General features: G+C 42.8%; 1 protein-coding gene across 3 annotated transcripts; it reads right to left on the bottom strand.

Annotated features, from left to right (window-relative positions):
* Positions 1-1607: 1607 nt before the first annotated feature.
* LOC110486574 (ras-related protein Rab-37) lies at positions 1608-21857 on the bottom strand. 3 transcript variants are annotated; one of them, XM_021558285.3, is made up of 9 exons: positions 21312-21857; positions 14645-14755; positions 5545-5586; positions 4574-4640; positions 4425-4477; positions 4008-4073; positions 3327-3383; positions 2994-3070; positions 1608-2785 (listed from the first exon to the last, which is right to left on the bottom strand). In XM_021558285.3, the coding sequence occupies exons 1-9, from the start codon at positions 21474-21476 to the stop codon at positions 2677-2679; spliced, it is 747 nt and encodes a 248-aa protein (XP_021413960.3). In that variant the 5' UTR covers positions 21477-21857; the 3' UTR covers positions 1608-2676. The 3 variants fall into 3 exon arrangements, with proteins under 3 accessions (XP_021413960.3, XP_021413961.3, XP_090052940.1); XM_021558286.3 differs by lacking the exons at positions 14645-14755; positions 21312-21857 and adding exons at positions 9115-9225; positions 12785-13620; XM_090196814.1 differs by lacking the exons at positions 14645-14755; positions 21312-21857 and adding an exon at positions 12785-13408.
* Between the last annotated feature and the right edge of the window lie 1423 nt (positions 21858-23280).

The raw sequence follows: 23280 nt of genomic DNA, 5'->3' as shown, positions 1-23280 counted from the left end.
GTGGCAGCTCTATCCTTTAGTTCAGTGTGGATGTTGCCTGTGATCAATTACTTCTGGTTGGGGAATGTACGTACGGTCACTGTGGGGACGACGTCATCGATGCACTTATTGATGAATCCAGTGACTGATGTGGTGTACTCCTCAATGCCAACGGAAGAATCTCAACCACCTTCATGAGGTAGTCTCCTGGAATGCATTTCAATTAACAGGTGTGCCTTGTTAAAAGTTAATTTGTTGAATTCCTTTCCTTCTTAATGCGTTTGAGCCAATCAGTTGTGTTGTGACAAGGTAGGAGTAGTATACAGAAGATAGCCCTATTTGGTAAAAGACCAAGGTTATATTATGGCAAAAACAACTCAAATAAGCATGGAGAAATGACAGTGCATTATTATTTTAAGACATGAAGCTCAGTCAATGCGGAAAATTCCAAGAACTTTGAAAGTTTCTTCAAGTGCAGTCGCTAAACCCATCAAGCGCTGTAAGGAAACTGGCTCTCATGAGGACCGCCACACGAAAGGAAGACTCAGAGTTACCTCTGCTGCAGAGTATAAGTTCATTAGATTTACCAGCCTCAGAAATTGCAGCCCAAATAAATGCTTCACAGGGTTCAAGTAACAGACACATCTCAACATAAACGGTTCAGAGGAGACTACGTGAATCAGGCCTTCATGGTCGAATTGCAGCAAAGAAACCACTACTAAAGGACACCAATAATAAGAGACTTGCTTGGGCCAAGAAACACAAGCAATGGACATTAGACTGGTGGAAATCTGTCCTTTGAGATTTTTGTTTCCAACCGCTGTATCTTTGTGAAACGCAGATTAGGTGAACAGATGATCTCCACATGTGTGGTTCCCACCGTGAAGCATGGAGGTGTGATGATGTGGGGGTGCTTTGCTGGTGACACTGTCAGTGATTTACTTTGAATTCAAGGCACACTTAACCAACAAGGCTACCGCAGCGTTCTGCAGCAATACGCCATCCCATCTGGTTTGCGCTTAGTGGGAAAATCATAGATTTTTCAACAGAACAATGACCCAACACACCTCCCGGCTGTGCAAGGGCTATTTGACCAGGAAGGAGAATGATGGAGTGCTGCATCAGATGACCTGGCCTCCACAATCTCCCAACCTCAACCCAATTGAGATGGTTTGGTGTGCGTTGGAATCAGAGTGAAGAAAAAGCAGCCAATAAGTGCTCAGCATATGTGGGAACTCCTTCAACACTTTTGGAGAAGCCTTCCAGGTGAAGCTGGTTGAGAGAATGCCAAGAGTGTGTAAAGCTGTCAAGGCAAACGGTGGCAACTTTGAATAAAATAGATTTCAATTTGTTTAAGAACATTTTGGTTTCTACATGATTCCATGTGTTATTTCAAGTTTTGATGTCTTCACTATTATTCTACAATGTAGAAAATAGTAAAAATATAGAAAACCCCTTGAGTGGTTGTGTCCAAACATTTGACTGGTACTGTATGTATTATTTTTGTTGCTCAGAATAAAATAAAACCACCAGTGGCCGCCAGTTGGGAAACCCAGACCTATTTCCTCCTCACCAGAGACTCAAAGAACAGATATACAAACACACACTGCAATAAAAAAAACACCATCTTCATTACAAAAAATAGTTTTTATATACTGTACGATAACAAAGCACTTTTCCATGGCACTTTGTGATCACTGTGACACCTCCATAGAGAGTGACAATAATTGTGACATCAAGCAAATTCAATAAGCAAACATTCATAATGAACCAAATACAAAGGAACATTTTACACAATGCAACCCATGAACAACCCATGTACAGTAGAGACACAACAATAACATCCATTACAGTGTCTGAGGGAGCTCTCTCATTGGTGGATGGCACATGGTGGATGGCACATTTAAAAGCAAATCAAAACTCATGCTGGAACTTCTGACCACCACCTCAATTAACATTTCACCACAACATTTCAGAAAATACTTTTAATTTGGAGTATAATTACAAAATGACTGTCATTAGACATATTTTTAGCCGGTAGAGGCCGCATCTGGGACAGGCTGTGTATGACACCGCAGTAGTAGAGGGTACTCCTCGTACAACATGTATAATGGCATTTAGTCCTGAATAGAATGTGGTGAAACATATGAAGCCATGAGCCCCAAAAAATCTGTATTTCATTCCAGCTAACATCTTTACATAAAGTGATCAGATCATTTCTTCATTTCTTTGTAAATATGGCAATATTGGGGCAAGAAATTCCATTTGGATTTCCAATCCTTCCTTATGGCAATAATGAGTACGGCTGACAGGCTGACAGGCTGCAGCATGTGATACACATGAACTAAATGATCTGAGCATGTTTCAAAGATAAATTCACTTTTTAAATACACTGTTGAAGGATTTCTATCCAACTGAAAATACTGACATGGTTTTTCTCCTAATAGGGGCAGAATGAGGGTTGTCTAGTTGCCATAGGCTTTCCAAGTAGGTGGTGAGCAGACCAGGTGCTCTCTTTTTCACAATGTGGTTGCTCTGCTCTTTTTGACTACTCGCTATCGGATGATGCTATTTTAGGGGGACTGTCTCTCTACTGCTCTGTCTCTCTCTCTTTATCTCCCTCCGTAGATGTTTGTATCTCTCTCGCTCCTCTCTCACTGTGGCCTGGTGTGGTGTAACAGTTGGTGAGAGGTTCAGCTACATGTAGCCACCACAGCAGCCAGACTTCTGCTTCTCAGACGCAATGTATTCATGGATCTGGAACTTGGGCTCGTTGGGCTGCTGGGCAGCTCTGTGCTTCAACTCCCTGGCAGAGCGAGAGCGAGAGAGAGAACGAGAGAGAGAACGAGAGCGAGAACGAGAGAGAGTGTGTGGGATGGAGCAGTGCAGAGCAGAGAAATTGAAAACATAAGGGAAAAGAGAAGGAGAGATGAGGAACATAATTGGGCAATATGTCTTTGCCCTTTCACATACAGTGCAACTTTCATTTAGAAATAACATGAGTCGTGACTTACTTTGCTACAGCCAGGAAGGCCAGCTCTACGTTGACTCCAGTCTTGGCACTGGTCTCCATGAAAGGGACTCCATATTCCTGAGAAGCATCCAGGGCTTTTAATGGCACTACTTAAGTACACCACATTCATCATATGAATGAACTCACTACCAAACACTCAGAGTGATACAGCCCTCCAACACTTGAGGGAACATCAGTTCACAAGTACAGTATATAAATCAACATTTCAAGCTTGTTTTCATTTCACAGTGCTGTGCAGTTGCTTTTGAAGAGGCTACTTGGTGTTTTGCGGTAGGAGAGTGGAGCAACCACTTAAGTGGGCCTTGTCTCTTACCTTGGCCAGCTTCTCTCCCTCCTCACGCTTGATGACTCTCTCTCCGGCCATGTCCGTCTGTTTGGACAGAGCAGAGGAGAGTCATGGACACAACTAGTCCATTAGATCCAGAGGCACCACTACATCAGCCCACACAAGCCACAGCAGTTCCCAGGGCATTCTCCAGGCTGCCTCTGAGTGTCTGACCACAGGCCAAACATTGCTCAGAGAGAGAAATGTGCCCTGTCCTGCTGCTCTCCCCAGCTCTGGGAATAAAGTATGTCTGGTGGAACGTGACAGCAATGACCCAGTGTCTCTGTAGTAGCACCACCAGAGGGGGCACATGATCTATGGGTGCTGCTGAACTGGAGATGCCACCAGTTCTATTTGAAATCATCACAACACATGTATTCATGTGTCAACCTGCTTTGCTTTACCTTGGCCAGGTCGCAATTGTAAATGACAACTTGTTCTCAACTTGCCAACCTGGTTAAATAAAGGTGAAATAAAAAAATAAAAAATTCAGCTTCAATATAAACTCTGAGGCTGAGACACTGTGTGTGTGGGTGTGTGTAATTAGGCTACAAAGTCAATAGCAGAGACAAATATGTTTCTGTGTGTGTTGTGTTCTTATTGTTACTTTTGGTATGACGACATCTCTTGATACACTCTACAAAAACCAAAAGGATGTATAGCTCACACCTTGTTGCCAAGCAACATGATGACCACATCCTTCTGAGCATACTCGTGAATTTCAGTCAGCCAGGCCTATATGGGAGGGGGGGGAGAGATTAAAAAGGAGATTAGTCAGTAAAAATGCCAGTGCTAAAGGAGACCCTCTCTACAAAAACAGAATCAATTTCTCTGCTCTGCTGCTTTGGTTACTATTCTCCATTCTGCGCTGCACTTCCCCTTATCCCCAAACCTTCAAAAACTAAAAAAATGGATTCTTGGAAATATCATGAAATGTCATTGTGGAGGTCACTTCAGTAATGTAATGTGGAGGCCATATATTACTTGGCATGTAAAATGAATTCCGGGTTCTTCCTCTAAAAGGGGGCTTATGAGAAGACGTGAGGAGATAAGGAGGAGTGAAGAGTGACATGATATGTTTCTCACCCTGATGTTGTCAAAGGATGACTTGCTGGTGATGTCATAGAGCAGGAGGAGGGCTGAGAAGAGAAAGGCAGAGAGTCTCACACAGCCTTGTGTTCTTAGCATTCTACCACACACACAACCAGGAAGTGTTTCAATATAGCAGAGATTACCTTGTGCGTCTCTGTAGTAGGCGTGCGTGACACTGCGGAATCTCTCCTGTCCTGCAGTATCCCAGATCTGGGAGAAAGAGGTGAAAAATGAATTATAACAATGTAATAAACCTGGAAAACGGGACAATATCCCAATCAGCAGCAACCAATGAGCATGCAATGGCATGCACGTCATAATGGGAAATGCGTGACATTAATGATCAATATATTTTACAGTGTAATACATTAGAATAGTCACGTGGCTTATTTATTTTTTACCAGGTAAGTTGATTGAGAACACATTCTCATTTACAGAAATGACCAGGGGAATAGTTACAGGGAAGAGGAGGGGGATGAATGAGCCAATTGGAAGCTGTGGATGATTAGGTAGCCATGATGGTATGACAGACAGATTGAGAATTTAACCAGGATACCGAGGTTAATATCCCTAATCTTACGATAAGTGGCATGTGATCTTTAGTGACCACAGAGTCAGGACACCTGTTCAACATCCCATCCGAAAGACGGCACCCTACACAGGGCAATGTCCCCAATCACTACCCTGGGGCAATTGGATATATTATTTTAGACCATAGGAAAGAGTGCCTCCTACTGGCCCTCCAACACCACTTCCAGCAGCATCTGGTCTCCCATCCAGGTACCAACCAGGACCAACCCTGCTTTACCCTGCTTAGCTTCAGAGGCAAGCCAGCAATGGGATGCAGTGTGGTGTGCTGCTCAGACAAAACCCACCAAAGGCATTTAAATGTTTGGCACCTCTTAGCCAGAATTGTCAATAGAACAGGATATGATAAGATATTTGCAATAGATACGCTGTGGTTACATAGGGACACTTGCGTGTTGACCACATACACCACTGCCCACTGTGTAATATTATGATACTGACTGTGGTTTAATGAATTAGACTGGAAGGGATAGGATCACAGGAATAGTGGCATCAATGTTGGGTGTAGAGGTCCCTGCTCTCTCACCTGGAGTTTGACCTTCGCGTTGTCCACCGTCACAACTTTATTCTGAGGAGAGGAAACAGTTAACCACAGGACTGTCTATGGGGGTCTTTTTGCATAATAGAGAGACTCATACAAAACAATCACAGGTATTTAAATATTAAGAAGCTTCAGAAAGCAAGAATATTCTAAAGAACAAACAAACAGACCGAAAATGGCACAGCATGCTGTATAGCAGTGGCGACCGGTCATTCAGGGCAGGTGGGCCTGTGAGCCCCAACCTTTTTTCAAAAAATAAAATAAATAAATATATATATTTGTTTTTGGGTGGGCTTGCCTGTTTTACATGTTATTTTGGCATTAATATGTGTCACATAGCAGTTTGCAAACAATGTAAAAAAATATATATATCATTGAGTTAATAAAGCTGCAAATAAACAGGCAGCCATAAAATGTTGGTCGTTTCAGCCTAGCTCAGTGCTTTATTTGGCTCAGTGTTTGTTTGACTACTGTTTTGTACAGCTTTCACCCAAACGGCGTTCAATGTGCCTCACCCTCATAATTTGGTCTACTTCACCTCTTAATTTCACCTACTGTTCTAACTTGGTGGTGCACATATGGCCTATAACCTGTTTTGGAGAACTGTAATCATTGAATATTGTAAAAGCTTTCATTGTCTGTTTATATGTCCCCTTTTTTTAATCCTACGGTTCTGTGACAACGTGCGTCTAGGTGAGAGGTGTAGGAGTCAGGCGCAGGAGAGCAGGGATGTCTGAGAGGCGTGTTTTAATAAGAAAGTCCACCAACACAGGAATGGCACAATCAAAAGGTACAACGCCCTCGACAACAGAAAACCCGTACAAAGCGCACGGAGGAACAAACAAAGTTCCGACACTCATATACTTCAGAACCCGTGAAAACAAGTAACGGTAATACCTTACCGAGCACCTCACAATAAACAACTAATCCCACACAAACTGAGGCAGGCAACAGGTTACAATTATACACACAGAAATGAACGCAAATGAAACCATGTGTGAAAAAGACCAAAGACAAAACGGGATCGGTGATGGCTAGTAGACCGGCGACGCCGACCGCCGCCCGAACAGGGAGAGGAGCTACCTTCGGTAGAAGTCGTGACAGGTTCTGATTTGTACAGGGAGTACACTGTAAGAACGGCCCATGTTCTGAATTCTGTCGCTATACATTTCAAAAGTGCTGAACAAATAGTTATATTGACTACGCCTGTCGTGGCTCGTTCATTAATGTCTTAATCGAAATTACGGATTGCCTCTTATCTGCTTGTTGTCCCCTTATGCCATAGTTTATACATCTAATTTGTCAGTAGAAACCACATTTGTTTTAAGCAAGTCTGCCATGTCAGCTATGTTTTTTAAAAGGCAGTAAATGAGGCTGAATGAACTGTTTCGCTGCCAGACAAGGCTCCGCTGAAAGCCAGGTTTAGCGGTGGTAAGGTGTTGGGACAGCTTTATGTAGGCCCTAACAGTTTGTGGGCACCGTTTGTCACTGTTATAGTGCTATTCGTGTATTGTTTAGTGTTGTGGCTTTGATGGCATGCATCCCACTTTTTTGGGGGGAGCCCCACCAAGATTTCCATGCTAAAATCGCCACTGCTATATAGACTCATACAGACAACATGAAAACTAAGAGGAGCTTCAGAGGCCGGCAAAGAAAGCCAATTGCTACACCCACACTACAGAGGTCCTGGAATTAGACTTAATTGCACAATAGTGAGAACGAAGACTGGCAAAATAACAACCCACTCCCCCGCTAATTTCCTGTGGCTGTCAGGGACGCCATGTGATTTCCTGTTTGGGCAGGATTCTAAAATAGTCATGAGTGAAAAAAAGAATATTAGCTACGGATATGGATTAGTGAAAAACATATCTTGTGAAAGGTGCTCTTCAAGGAAATATAGAAGGAATATGGAAGATTGAGGAGGAATAAGATGCCCAAGTCATGTGAAATGATGTGACCCTTCAAATCTAAGTCCCAAATACATATTTACATACACCCACCCACGAACAAATCCAATGGCACACATTGTAGAGGTCAACCAATAACAGCTTGTTGTAAGGTCAGTCTGCTGTGTAGGTGTCATTATTATGCAGGTAACTGAACCAGTTAACCTCAACCTGGCCTTTTAAACTTCCTGTTTGTATTTCAGGGGAAAACAGGAGGAAAGTCACTAAGTGAAAACATGACACAAGCAACAATGTTGAAATGAAGGAAGTGAACTATTCAACTGGTACATATCACTTCCTCTAAGCTAACCTCATTACTCCACTATCAGTCCCCGGGTACAGTCAGCCCCTGCCTTTCCTGTGAGCACACTGTGACAGACACACACTCTCTCTGAAGTGAGTCCAATCTTCTAAAATGGCCCCTCTTAATGGGAGTCACCACCCATTGAGACTTCCACCTTGGCAGAACAGACATGGTCCAACCCCTGCATTAGTTGCCATGGGTTTCCATTTTTCCCTCCAATTATTACGCAGATTGGCCACACACGGCTTCGCGTTGACAAGCCTGCATGCTGAGCAACTGCTACAAGGAAGCAGGGCCAAAATAGCCCTGCCACGTTAGAGCTAGTCACAGCAGTCTTCCCATCCACACAGGGTATTGACTGGTATAGCTGGAGGCTCAGCAAGGAACATATTGACTGATCCTGTATCAGTCTCAAAATCATCTCGCCTTATAATCTTCTGTTCCATACAGATGCAATGCAAGTAGCCGTGGTGGTCACTGCACACAACTCATTGTTATAATGCACTTATTTATGAATCTCATGAATAGTTATTACCTGTTGCACAAGCATGGAGAAAATAATCTCCATTTGTCTACATAAACGCTCCACACATCCCTATCCATGTTGTACTCCCATCCCAGGCAGTCCTAATGTCTACACCATCAACACAGAGTGGTAATACAGTACTCTGCCTTAATGCAACATAATTTCCTCCAAAACCGCCTTTTTACCAGCCATTAGATAGAGTGTTTTCTTTAGAGGGGGAGCGGGACAAAATCCACTGGTGCAAGAGTCTTTCTTTCTGTCCATATTCTCTCTCTTTTTCCATCTTTTTCTCTCTGTCTCTCCGGCAGCTGGTTGGTAGCTATGGAAATCTGTCCCCCACCAATCTGTCCTCCACATGAGAGCTGCTTGTTTATTTGACCCCAGCCAGGGCAGAGCATCGTTTGTGGGGGTAACGTAACGTACATTTCCTCCAGGCTGGAAACAATCATTCTGGAGCCATATGCAGCACAGTAGCAGAAGTACTCTATGGACTTGACTGATTTGTGAAAGGGTTTGTACATTTTGAGCCATCATCACTGCAAGACAACACTTTAAAGTGGTTATTGGATTTACAGATTTAACTGAAATAGGATGGGAAAATATTTTATGTATGGATTCTTCAACAACATTCTAGCGTTTATCTTGTAAATAGACCATTTAGAAATGAGAAAGAACAGATAGAAACAGCAGACATAATGTATACATTATGAATGTATAGACACAAAGAACCTTCCAACCCTGAGTTGACCCCACTCTGAGTCTACTGACATCTCTCTCACCCTAAAGTCTATTCCCACGGTGGCTATGAAGTTGCCTCCCAAAAAGGCCCCGTCTTTAAAGCGCACCAGCACACATGTCTTCCCCACCGCAGAGTCTCCCAGTAGCATCACCTAGAGAGGCGTCAGAGAGAGGGGTTAGGGGTCATACCTGGGCCCAACACACTGACACCAACCCTCACATGACCAGAAGAATGGAGTTATTACCAAACAAGCTTTCACTGAACAATGTTTGGTGTTAAGAGATGAATCGTAGAGTTCAACTGGTTCATATGCAAATGACTTTCTGAAAGTCATCTGTTGATTATTTCATCATGCTGTGCATCCATGAGAAGTGAAAATGATAAAACTAGAATTTCACTTTCACAACTAGTTTTGTTAAGTGTCAAAGCACTGACTCATGATCCTATTGCAAAATGTTCTTGTTGTTTTAGCATCATCTGAACTTCCTGGTAATTTATTGGGTGCCTGATTTAGTTTGGATATTTTATCCATCCGTCGATTTCATCTTTATAAGGTTGTAGACTAAATGATGTGGTTGATGTGTGTGGGTCTTACCCTTATTAATTTGATCATTCATATTTCAACATGAGTAGTGTTCTGCAGTAAAACAGCTGAGTGGATATGTATGAGAGATCATATTTGCACAAACCATCATGGGACTGATGTGAAACTACTTGACTATGTGAATGACCTGTTGTACTTCTGCTTGGTCTAGTCCATTAACCACTCCTGATTCTGATCAATCCCCAAACGCTCATGATTAAAAGTACAATGTAACAATATGCACCTTTACTGTAATTACATTTTAAATACAATAACATGGACTTTTCCCCCTAAATTTGTAGAGAAATGTACTATTACGTGGTATGCAGTTAACCTGTATTACCAAGTGCTACATTCTTCCTTGAGCCAATATTTAGATATCACTAAGAATGGGAGGACTGAATACTGTGATTCATATCAAATAAACCTGTGTCACATTGGATACATTATCCAGTGGTGTAAAGTACTACTTAAGTAGTTTTTGGGGGCATCTGTACTTTACTATTTATACTTTTGCCCATTTTTACTTCATTACATTCCTAAAGATAATAATGTACTTTCTACTCCATACATTTTCCGACACCCAAAAGTACTTGTTACATTTTGACAAGTAAATGGTCCAATTCACACACTTATCAAGAGAACATCCCTGGTCATCCCTACTGCCTCTGATCTGTAGGACTCACTAAACACAAACGCTTCGTTTGTAAATTATGTCTGAGTGTTGGTTTGCCCCTGGCTATCCATCAATAAAAAATAACAACATTTAATTGTGTCCTCTGGTTTATACTTTTGATACTTAAGAATCAAAAGTAAATGGAATTGCTCAAATGTACTTAAGTATATTTAAAACCAAATACTTTTAGACTTTTACTTAAGAAGTATTTTACTGGGTGACTTTCAATTCTACTTGAGTCATTTTCTATTAAGGTATCTTTACTTTTACTCAAGTATGACTGTTGAGTACTTTTTCCACCACTGATATTATCCATAAGGGAGGGGTGAAATTGGTGTGCACTGGTGTTTGGTAAGGCACATAATTGATAGTGGTGTGGTAATTAAGAGTAATGTAAACAGAATAGAAGCTTGCCACAATGATAACAGCTGTTCTTATTCCATGTGGTATATTGTGCTGCATTAAGGGGAAACTTCACAAAAGCAAGGGCCATCCTCTTAGAAAAAAATGTGCTATCTAGAACCTAAAAGGGTTATTTGGCTGTCCCGATTGGAGAACCCTATGATGAACCCATGTTGGTTCCAGGTAAAACCCTGTTGGTTCCAAGTAGACCCGTTTTGGGTTCCATGTACACTCAGCAAAAAAATAAATGTCCCTTTTTCAGGACCCTGTCTTTCAAAAATAATTAGTAAAAATCCAAATAACTTCACAGATCTTCGTTGTAAAGGGTTTAAACACTGTTTCCCATGCTTGTCCAATTAACCATAAACAATTAATGAACATGCACCTGTGGAACGATCGTTAAGACACTAACAGCTTACAGACGGCGAGCAATTAAGGTCACAGTTATGAAAACGTAGGACACTAAAGAGGCCTTTCTACTGACTCTGAAAAACACCAAAAGAAAGATGCTCAGGGTCCCTGCTCATCTGCGTGAACGTGCCTTAGGCATGCTGCAAGGAGGCATGAGGACTGCAGATGAGGCAATAAATTGCAATGTCCGTACTGTGAGACGCCTAAGACAGCACTACAGGGAGACAGGTTGGACAGCTGATTGTCCTCGCAGTGGCAGACCACATGTAACAACACCTGCATAGGATCGGTAGATCCGAACATCACACCTGCTGGACAAGTACAGGATGGCAACAACAACTGCCCGAGTTACACCAGGAACGCACAATCCCTCCATCAGTGCACAGACTGTCCCCAATAGGCTTAGAGAGGCTGGACTGAGGGCTTGTAGGCCTGTTGTAAATCAGGTCCTCACCAGATATCACTGGCAACAACGTCTCCTATGGGCACAAACCCACCATCGCTGGACCAGACAGGACTGGCAAAAAATGCTCTTCACTGACGAGTTGCGGTTTTGTCTCACCAGGGGTGATGGTCGGATTCACGTTTAACGTCGAAGGAATGAGCGTTACACCAAGGCCTGTACTCTGGAGAAGGATCGATTTGGAGGTGGAGGGTCCATCATGGTCTGGGGCGGTGTGTCACAGCATCTTCAGACTGAGCTTGTTTTCATTGCAGGCAATCTCAATGATGTGTGTTTCAGGGAAGACATCCTCCTCCCTCATGTGGTACCCCTCCTGCAGGCTCATCCTGACATGACCCCCCAGCATGACAATACCACCAGCCATACTGCTTGTTCTGTGCGTGATTTCCTGCAAGACAGGAATGTCAGTGTTCTGCCATGGCCAGCGAAGAGCCCGGATCTCAATCCCATTGAGCACATCTGGAACCTGTTGGATCGGAGGGTGAGGGCTAGGGCAATTCCCCCCAGAAATGTCCGGGAACTTCCAGGTGCTTTGGTGGAAGAGTGGGGTAACATCTCACAGTAACAACTGGCAAATCTGGCTCAGTCCATGAGGAGGACATGCACTGCAGTACTTAATGCAGCTGGTGGCCACACCAGATACTGACTGTTACTTTTGACCCCCACTTTGTTCAGGGACACCTAATTTAATTTATGTTAGTCACAGGTCTGTGTAACTTGTTCAGTTTATGTCTCAGTTGTTGAATCTTGTTATGTTCATACAAATACTTACACATGTTAAGTTTGCTGAAAATAAATGCAATTGACAGTGAGAGGACGTTTCTTTTTTTGCTGAGTTTAGAACCTTTTCCACAGAGGGTTCTACATGGAACCCAAAATGGTTCTACCTGGAACAAAAAAAGGTTTTCACCTGGAACCAAATGGGTTATTCTTTGCAACCCTTTTTTATTAGAGTGTACTGGTGTGCAGAGTAGGCAGGCTACTGTATTTTAATAGATTTTCCTTCATTTGAGATGGACACCTGTACCACCAGTGAAGCTTCTCAATTAGGCTAGTCAATATTAATACCAGCAGGCAGCGCCATAACATGATCATAAGCATAATACTGTTATAAGCACATAATAAACATAGCCTAATAATATATATCCCAATAATAAGAATAGCCTAATACAGACCTTGAAGGCAATATCAAAATACTCGCAAACCGAGGCGCATCTCTCCAACACATATTTTGATGTTCCGTTTTTAGTCTCTTTATCCTTCAACGATGCCTTCTTTGTGGACATCGCAATGACTATCACCACAGTATCACCGAGATCTGTCAGCGCGCCGCGCGATGTTCCTCCCGAGATGCCAGTGACTCAAAACCAGTTAACACGAGCAATGAGTCCATCGGCAGTCACTTAGCGTTGTCCAAAACCACCCAGCGCTTTCTAAGAACAATTTCTTGACGCTGAATCAACTAATGCCAATCATAGAGTCGTGGTTAAAACTTAAAGGGGGATTCTCTTGAGAACGTGGCTACATTCGCGGAGAAAAAATGATCAATATGCGGAAACATTTCTCAGTTATGCAGAACGTTAGAACCGATCCGCATCATTCTTTACGCGTTGGCAGATGAAACGACGTTGCTATTGTCATTTGTCCAATGAAGATAATGCTATTTAGGCCTATGAAATTAGGCAGTGTTTTGTCATTTTCATAAATGAAAACAACTAGGTCTTCAACCGAGCCACGGCCGCAACAGGCAGTGATGGCACGAGTTATTAGTCACAGGTGGTACTGAACTCGTTGATCATGAAAGAGGAGGAGTTCAGCGAACGAAATAAAATAAAATAAAAACAATTTAAACGGCTGTCAACGTGTTGCCAATGAAAAATACACTTTTCAGTTTCAATCCTAAATTAATGCTATTCCAGTGATTTCAGAATTCCCTACAAATTCCTACAATTTAATCCACAACATGTCAGGTAGGTGGTCTTTCCTCACCAATGTCTAATTTTCATAGGATATATGTAGCCTTGAGGAAATACACTATAAACAGACAGTGTTCATATGAGAATCTCATTTTCTTTCACTTAATTGACATGACATAATGTCAAAAATGTTCTCCTAATTGCCAAGCCATGTATGATCATGTGGATGGATACCAGCTAAATCTTGGACTAAGAGTTTGTCTCCCCCCAGTGTTCAAAAGAGAGAGACGAGAAAAAGAGATGTCTGTGGGTGTATCTCTCTCTCTCCATCAATTCACATTACAGGCAGTTGTGAGCTCAGACAGACAGACAAACAGTCAGACAGAAAGACTGGAGAACCTTGGTTAATCTTCTATCCACCTAGTACAACAAACGTTTCTGCAAGTGCCACCAAACCTTTTTATACACACTGCATTTTCGTCACAACCTTTTACTGTATGACAAAGCATTTTTCGTATCTCCAAGGTAAGCAGCTTTGTGTGTCCGTTTTCTGCATTGCTTTTGTGTGGCTTATATGCCTTCAGACAAACAAAGCCTTCGTCATCACTGTCTGTCACATCACAAAACAGTCAGGTCTATTTCTGAAAATAGCATCACCCTGAGCTTTATATATTTTACAGTCCCGTTCTTTCTTTCTTTCTTTCTTTCTTTCTTTCTTTCTTTCTTTCTTTCTTTCTTTCTTTCTTTCTTTCTTTCATTCATTTTCTCTGTGAATGGAAGCCCACCATACATCACCACAGTGATAATGTAGACTGTCTATGCAGACAATCAATCACTCTAGTTCACATTCACAACAGTGAGTGATACATCTGTGAAACACAGCTATCCATCAGGGAACAGACCAACTGGTGCAACATTAACTGTAATCATACACCCGCTTTCTAGCAACACCCAACTGTGTGCTAAAGATCATTATGATTGGCACCTCAGACAACAGCATTCAGGGACCCTGGAAGGGAAGACACTTGTTGACCCATCAATCCCAGTAACAAAGTGATCTGGTCCTTCATGGTCACTTGTCCCCTATGTCTCATGGCAGACAATAACGCAGAGACTCACCGTGAAGCCGATGCCCACAGTGGCAGAGAAGGAGCCGGGTATGAACTTGCCTTGGTCATACTGGACCAGCAGAGAGGTCTTCCCCACACCGCTGTCTCCCACCATGATGGTCTGTGGATAGCAGGAAGAACAGAGAGCAGGTTAGCCACATCACACCACTACACAGCACAGCACTACACAGCATTACACACCACAGCACTACACAGCACAGCACTACATAGAACAGCACAGCACTACACAGAACAGCATAGTGCACTCTTATAAAAAAAGGGTTCTTCGGCTGCCCCCATAGCATAACCCTTTTGGTTCCAGGGAGAACCCTTTTTGGTTCCACGAAGAACCATTTTGGGTTCCATGTAGAACCCTCCATGGAAAGGGTCCTACATGGACCCCAAAAGGGTTCTACCTGGAACCAAAAAGGGTTCTTCAAATGGTTATCCTATGGGGACAGCCAAAAAACAATTTTACTTTATAGATAGCACCTTTTTTTCTAAGAGTGTACAGTACAGAACAGCACAGCACACTGCTCATCTATAGGCCTGTACAATGAGTGGGTGTAGCGTACCCTACTGTATATGTGCATCTGTTGCTTACAGTGCGGAACATGCCCTTGCCTGATGCCATACAATGTGTGTAATATAATGTGATGCTATGAAGGTCACCTGGTGGGAGGAGAGAAATGGCAGTGGATGAGTCTGAATGTACCAGGGATATAAGGCAGCTGCAGCCTGAGCATCATGTCAGCCATGGCTACTTGGATTCAAGACGATGCTCTCTGTGCCCCAAAGGGAGCATTAAGAGATCTCTCCTTGCCCACTCAACTGAAAAACCTCTTGCACAATGACACACAGCACAGACAAACACAAATCAGCAGGCTACACACACACACACACACACACACACACACACACACACACACACACACACACACACACACACACACACACACACACACACACACACACACACACACACACACAGTGGTGTAGTGGAGAGTATACGCAGGTATACGGTGTATACCCACTTATTTTTCAGTGGGCCTTGTGTATACTCCCTTCTTAATCCCCACGATGCATATCAAAGTAGTGTAGTGGAGGTATATGCTGTATCAATAAATAAGTCTGATGGAACAGATCTGAATGTTTTGCTTAAAATGTTGATAAACTATTATTTCTTTACATTTTAGGTGCAGCAATGTGCACACGGCGGTAGGCCTATATTTAGAAAGAGGGGAGATCTAAAGATGTAACAACTATCATGGGTTGCTAATATGACTAGGATAATACCTTTGGCTGCTAGACAATGAAAGAAAGCAGAAAGAAAACCAATATGTATGCATAAGAGGAAGACTTTAGAAAATTATTACCTCTAGATTTCTATGGTGGGATTTTGGCTATATAGGCTACTTCGAAGCAAGGTAAAATGTGCCTCGTAATATAAAGTGATATCAGAATGATATCATGATTATTTGCATCAATTATTGCCATTTGTTTTGCGATCTCCATCTTGTGCTATATGTGCTACAGAAACACCACTAACCAAACAACAGTGCTAGGTGCCTGAACACTTGAATTAAAGGGTATCTACACAAACAAATCTAAATGTCTTACCCGGTTGACATCCTCATTTATCTTTCAATGGTAGGCCTACTATTAGCCTACTTGCACAGTACAGATTGGGTACCTGACTGTGAAAGACCAATATGGGATTGATCATTTTATGTCAGTCAGAGTGTATGTCACTGTTTCTCATGGAATTTTTCACACTGTGTGCCTTTCCTTTGCCGGCCGGGCTGTTTAGGAAATGTTTGGCAAAATTAGAGTATACCCACTTCTCCAGGCACCTCTGCACACACACACAGAGACAGAGACAGAGACAGAGACAGAGACAGAGAGAAGCCAAATTGGATTTATACCAAAACATCGAACAACTGATCATATTTACACCCGACACACCCTGATAGATTAACATGTCCACCAAAATAAAACAAAAATATACGCTTGCTTTATCGACTTCCAAAAAGCATTTGATTCTATTTGGCATACAGTTCTACAAAGTTATTGAATGTGGTGTAGGGGGTAAAACGTATGACATAATTAAATCAATGTATACTGGCAATACGTGCAGCATTAAAATTGGCAAGAAAAGAACAGAATTCTTGAACCAGGGGCGGGGCCTTCGTCAGAGTTGCAATCTGAGCCCTGCACTCTTCAATATTTAGATCAACGAATTGGCCACTATTCTAGAAAAATCCTCAGCCTCTTGTGTTAGTCTCCACAATTCAGAAGTTAAATGCCTACTCTTCGCAGATGACCTATGCCTGCTGTCCCCCAGAGCAGATGGCCTACAGCAGCGCCTGGACCTGCTAGCAGTACTGCCAGACCTGGGCCCTGGTAGTAAACCCCAAAAAGACTAAAATAATGATTTTCCAGAGAAGATCCAGATCTCAGGGAAATAAAACCAAAGTTCTCAATTGGTACAAAATATATAGAGTACTGCACACACTACAATTACTTAGGTTTAAAAACAAGCTCAACTGGACACCTTAATGAGGCAGTGAATGAACTGAGAGAGAAAGCACGTAGGGAATTCTACGCCATTAAAAAGCTCATTCAAATTGAAATACCTATTAAAATTTGGCTAAAACTAATTGAATATATCATTGAACCAATTGCACTTTATGGCAGCGAGGTGTGGGGTCCACTTGCAAAACAAGATTTCATCAAATGGGACAAACACCCCATTGAAACCCTGCATGCAGAGTTCTGTAAGATTATCCTACATGTCCAGAGGAAAACTACCAACAATGCATGCAGGGCAGAATTAGACCAATATTCACTAATAATAAAAACTCAAAAAAGAGCAATTAAGTTTTGGAAACATCTAAAATACAGTGACCCAGTCTCATATCATTACCAAGCCCTGCAATGCCAAGAGCTGAGCAAAGAAAAGAGTCCCCTCATCCAGCTGGTCCTGGGGCTGAGTTCACAAACCGGTTCTACTAACACACTGAAGTCTCAGGACCAGAACATCCAATCAATCAGGATAAACCAAATTACAACACAGTCAAAACAAAACTATATTGCTTATTGGGAAACACAAGCACAAACACAAAGCAAAATGCAGTGCTATCTGGCCCTAAATCGACAGTACACTGTGACTAAATATTTGACCGTGGTTACTGATCAAAACCTTAGAAAAACCTTGACAAAGTACAGGCTCAGTGAGCACAGCCTTGCCATCGAGAAGGGTAGACACAGGAAAACCTGGCTCCCTGTAGAGGAAAGGCTGTGCAACCACTGCACAACAGCAGAACCTGAGACGGAGCTGCATTTCCTGACAAAATGTCAAAAAATATAAAACAATTAGAGAGTGTCATTTCCCCAATTTTGAAACCCTTATTCAAGGTTTCAAAGACCTCTCTGATGAGAGTAGGCTACCCGTCCTGTTGGGGGAGGACGCAGAGAGCTGTGGGTTGGCAACGCACTGCATTGCTGCCTGCCATAAGTTGAGAGACAGTGTCTGACAGACCAATCAACCTGCACATGTACTCTACTGTATGCTTACTGTTATTGTTGAATGTATAGTTATTTTGAGACTTGGTTATTGTTGTTACTGTTGTACCGTTGACAATTTTGATTCTCATTTTTATTTTTATATTGTAAATATCCAAAATAAGCTTTGGCAATATGTACATTGTTACGTCATGCCAATAAAGCAAATTTAATTTAATTTAATAGAGAGAGAGAGAGAGAGAGAGAGAGAGAGTGTCAACACTTAGTCAAGGGTCCTCTTATACAATAGGAATGATTTCCTATTGCTGTGGGTCATGCGTCATCCCAACGGGGATCTGCTGTTGATTTGAGAGGGGAGCATTGCACGTGGGCATCAATAAGGCCCTGTTGCCATGGTTATCAGGTTGGTGGCTGGCGTTGTGTGGCTAGCCTGGGGCACCGTGGCAGCAGTCAGCAGACGCTCTTCGCCTCTTTTGTTGACATTTATCACCTCCCAGCAGGCGGCCCCACTGCCTCTTATCTGCTGGCTCATAGAGCCTCACAGCCCACTCAGCTCCCCAACACTCTAATCACTCACATCCCTTTCTCAACTTTCTCATTTTTTAGGCCTCAGAAAGAAAATGTTCATTACTTCATTACTGTCTCACCAGATATGGTAGATTTAGCTAAAATACATTATTTCTAGTCTTCACCCAGATGAACTCTTTCTCTTCCTACAGAATACTGTCTGGGGACTGGACTAGATATAAGTGCTGACATTAGTGTTGACCTTTTCAAATCTGGGATTGAAAATCTCAGATCAATTTAAAATCTCAAATCAACCAATAGACACTGACCTTTTGAAGCGACTTTAACATTCACTTATAGAAAGCTTTGGAATAACGTGCCATAACATTTCTTTGTATTTGCCTGTTTTATTTATATTTTATTAAGGGTTAATTGTGGGGGTGGATGCTTAGGACAGGATAGCATTCATGGATACACGGTCACAACACCAACAACAGTCTGACGCAGACTTGCGGCTTCGTCTGATGACGCATGGAGCAGAAACACACACAGTGGGTGTACCCTGTGTGAAGGCCTGAGCAACCAGAAGCCACTGTCAACCAACTACATTACTATTTCTTGTCATCCTCATCCAACTTTAATGTCTGTATGTGGGGGGGCAACAGGGGGTGGGGAGAGTTTGGGGAAAATGGAGAGGAAGTGGGGGTGTAGCCTACCACAGGGGGCAGGGGAGAGATTATTTTACCATAGCAACACACAAGCTCTCGTAGTAAGAGAGTACCAACTCCCCCCTGAGTTGTTTTAGTTAATCAGGCATGACCCCCTAACCCTGTCCGTGTACTCCGTTTCTTTCAACAACCAATGAGCAACTCAGCCGTAATTCCAGCTGCATATTGAAGGTAGAGATTGGTGACAGGCCAGTCTCTGTGGCAAAACTTTATTTTTTTATTTAACCTTTAATTAACTGACAGGAGTGGCAAGGAGTGGAATGATATCTAAACAGACTGGTACCCAGACTAATAACCCCCACAGATGTCTCACAATTAACTAAGTCAAAGTCAAACTATAAGGCTATGTGATTCTGTCAACCTAGAGGAAACACCCATCTCCCTGCACATCTCTCTCTTTCTAATATAGCAAAAGCTTGTTGTTTTCCTTCAGTTAATGAGAATCTACCTCTGGGGATGTCCTCATACCCCCACTGAGTCATTACGCTGCATTGTTTGTGAAAGTAACACAGAGGGTAAATGGAAACATTCAACATAAGCACTATCTGTTCCTACACTGGAGTGTTCTCAGTCAGTTGGCGTTAGGGCTGGATTTATCAAGCTGCTTTGGGGAATGGAGTTGTTATAGAATGATCAAATTATTAGCATAACACTCGATGCCTATTGATAAATAATATATACTTTCTATGAATTTAAATACTTGCCCTAAAAATTTGGAATTTGGTCTCCAACTGTAAAGGAATAACATGCCCCAAGTCTCATCTTTCTTTCATGACATTTCCGCCCATCTACTTCCTCCACACACCCACATATTTCCGAGGTAAAAAAAAGTCATGAAAGATGCAAATTCTCTAGAATAACTTAACTTTGACATCAGTGCTAATGTCCTAAAAAGAAGCCTTGGTCTTTAACAGGAAGATGTTCTATCAAGGCTATGCGATTACACATAGGAAGAAACAGAGAATGTACAGGAAGCATACATATCAGGGTTGGGGTCAATTTCATTTTAATTCCAGTCAATTCAGAAAGTAACCCAAATTCCAATTCTAATACCACATTTTTCTAATTGAAAAGCATTGAAGAGAATTGGAATTTGTATTTATGCGTACTTCCTGAATTGACTGGAATTTAAATGGAATTGACCCCAACCATGATACATATCCCTTTAATTTCCAAGTGTCCTCACATGAAGTACAAATAAAAATGCAGTCAATAATGACAAAGTATACATCCTATGAGTAGGCACTTGCTGGTGTATGTGTGTTGCTGTGGCTCACAAAAACAAAGGGGGAGCAGTTCAACCATGCATTCCACTATAGAAAGTGATAGTCAGGTTACATTTTCATGATGTAACCTGGAGGACAAAGTTCTATCTTTTTTTGTCCCATTGGACAAAAAAAAAGCTGTCGGTCCAGCTGTCAGCCTGGCTGTCCAGGGCCCCCTGAAACCTGACAGGTGCTGATTCAGGTGAGAGAGATGAATGAAGTCATGGAAGCTGGCAAAGGGAATGGGTTCTCCACAAGCAGTCAACCCACACTGAGATGTCCCTGCAATGCGCAACCATTCCAAATTGCTTACCTACATAGTCCAACTTTGATATTATTACCTCTACATTACACATACAACTGAAATATCCACTCAAGTTGAATGCTGATTGTTGTAGGACCTCCCATGTCACATAATGAAGGCATTGTTCACGCAGACAGAAAAGTTTACTTTTATACTATTACAGAGACACACTTAAATATTAAAATATATATTTATAAAAGAGTACAATTTAAAAGGTAGATTCTGTATATAGAGATAGGCTACCCCAGTAGAATTGGCCAATTTAGCACGTCTTATGTGAGTTCAGCCGCTTTGGTGATTTTAAGTTAGCCTAAGTTAAGTGAAGTTATGAAAAAATAGCCTAATCACCTTGTGCATTAGGTCCTCGTTATAGGGTAAAGTGATCTCGAGGGGAGTCAGGCAGTCCTCTGTATCCGTGTCCACCGCAGATGACCCATAGGCACTGTCTGAGTGAAGCCCCTCGCCCTGGTCAACACATTCAATTTCAGGGATATTCTCCATAATGATATCCATCTTCTTTATTTGTTCCTATAGAATCCTTTTGTCAAGGCACGAGTTGAGAAGCTTTATTTTTTTTAATAAGCAGAGCTTTTAGACACGTCACCGCAATAACTTTATCTCCCTTCCCCGCTCTCTCCTTTGCTGTCGCTCTTCTCTACACTCACCGCCCCCTCCTTGTCTAAATTCCTTGCATTTGCAGGTTTGATACTGATGCTCCTGGCAAGAACTATAGCCACCTAGGGGGATCATTTCCGCAGAGTCGAATAAAAATTGAAAGCAAAGCGCTCCTACTGGAAGCGGACACGGACGTGTACTATAGTATTTATGAAACCATGTCAACCGTGTGAGTTGAAGTGGAGGACGTGCATCGTGTTCAGCACCATGGTGAGCGCCTTTCTTCAAACGCAAATCATCACGTGTCTTCTCTTTGGGATTACTGCGAATTAGCTATATACACTGCTCAAAAAAATAAAGGGAACACTTAAACAACACAATGTAACTCCAAGTCAATCACACTTCAGTGAAATCAAACTGTCCACTTAGGAAGCAACACTGATTGACAATAAATGTCACATGCTGCTGTGCAAATGGAATAGACAACAGGTGGAAATTATAGGCAATTAGCAAGACACCCCAATAAAGGAGTGGTTCTGTAGGTGGTGACCACAGACCACTTCTCAGTTCCTATGCTTCCTGGCTGATGTTTTGGTGACCTTTGAATGCTGGCGGTGCTTTCACCCTAGTGGTAGCATGAGACGGAGTCTACAACCCACACAAGTGGCTCAGGTAGTGCAGCTCATCCAGGATGGTACATTAATGCGAGCTGTGGCAAGAAGGTTTGCTGTGTCTGTCAGTGTAGTGTCCAGAGCATGGAGGCGCTACCAGGAGACAGGCCAGTACATCAGGAGAAGTGGAGGAGGCCGTAGGAGGGCAACAACCCAGCAGCAGGACCGCTACCTCCGCCTTTGTGCAAGGAGGAGCAGGAGGAGCACTGCCAGAGCCCTGCAAAACGACCTCCAGCAGGCCACAAATGTGCATGTGTCTGCTCAAACGGTCAGAAACAGACTCCATGAGGGCCCGACATCCACAGGTGGGGGTTGTGCTTACAGCTCAACACCGTGCAGGACTTTTGGCATTTGCCAGAGAACACCAAGATTGGCAAATTCGCCACTGGCGCCCTGTGCTCTTCACAGATGAAAGCAGGTTCACACTGAGCACATGTGACAGACGTGACAGAGTTTGGAGACGCCGTGGAGAACGTTCTGCTGCCTGCAACATCCTCCAGCATGACCGGTTTGGCGGTGGGTCAGTCATGGTGTGGGGTGGCATTTTTTGGGGGAACCGCACAGCCCTCCATGTGCTCGCCAGAGGTAGCCTGACTGCCATTAGGTACCGAGATGAGATCCTCAGACCCCTTGTGAGACCATATGCTGGTGCGGTCGGCCCTGGGTTCCTCCTAATGCAAGACAATGCTAGACCTCATGTGGCTGGAGTGTCAGCAGTTCCTGCAAGAGGAAGGCATTGATGCTATGGACTGGCCCGCCCATTCCCCAGACCTGAATCCAATTGAGCACATCTGGGACATCATATCTCACTCCATCCACCAACGCCACGTTGCACCACAGACTGTCCAGGAGTTGGCGCATGCTTTAGTCCAGGTCTGGGAGGAGATCCCTCAGGAGACCATCCGCCACCTCATCAGGAGCATGCCCAGATGTTGTAGGGAGGTCATACAGGCACGTGGAGGCCACACACACTACTGAGCCTCATTTGTACTTGTTTTAAGGACATTACATCAAAGTTGGATCAGCCTGTA

This window comes from Oncorhynchus mykiss, chromosome 13, assembly GCF_057628025.1.
Source record: "Oncorhynchus mykiss isolate SJ-2025 chromosome 13, ASM5762802v1, whole genome shotgun sequence".
Classification (NCBI taxonomy): Eukaryota; Metazoa; Chordata; class Actinopteri; order Salmoniformes; family Salmonidae; genus Oncorhynchus; species Oncorhynchus mykiss.
This window is presented reverse-complemented; position numbering and strand designations above follow the sequence as displayed.

Coding starts and splice junctions, on each gene's coding strand:
- LOC110486574 (XM_021558285.3), bottom strand. CDS start 21,476: ATGGATATCATTATGGAGAATATCCCTGAAATTGAATGTGTTGACCAG. Junction 14,756..21,311: donor ACGAGGACCTAATGCACAAG/GTGATTAGGCTA, acceptor TGCTATCCACAG/ACCATCATGGTGGGAGACAG. Junction 4,074..4,424: donor CATCCTTTGACAACATCAGG/GTGAGAAACATA, acceptor CCTCCCATATAG/GCCTGGCTGACTGAAATTCA.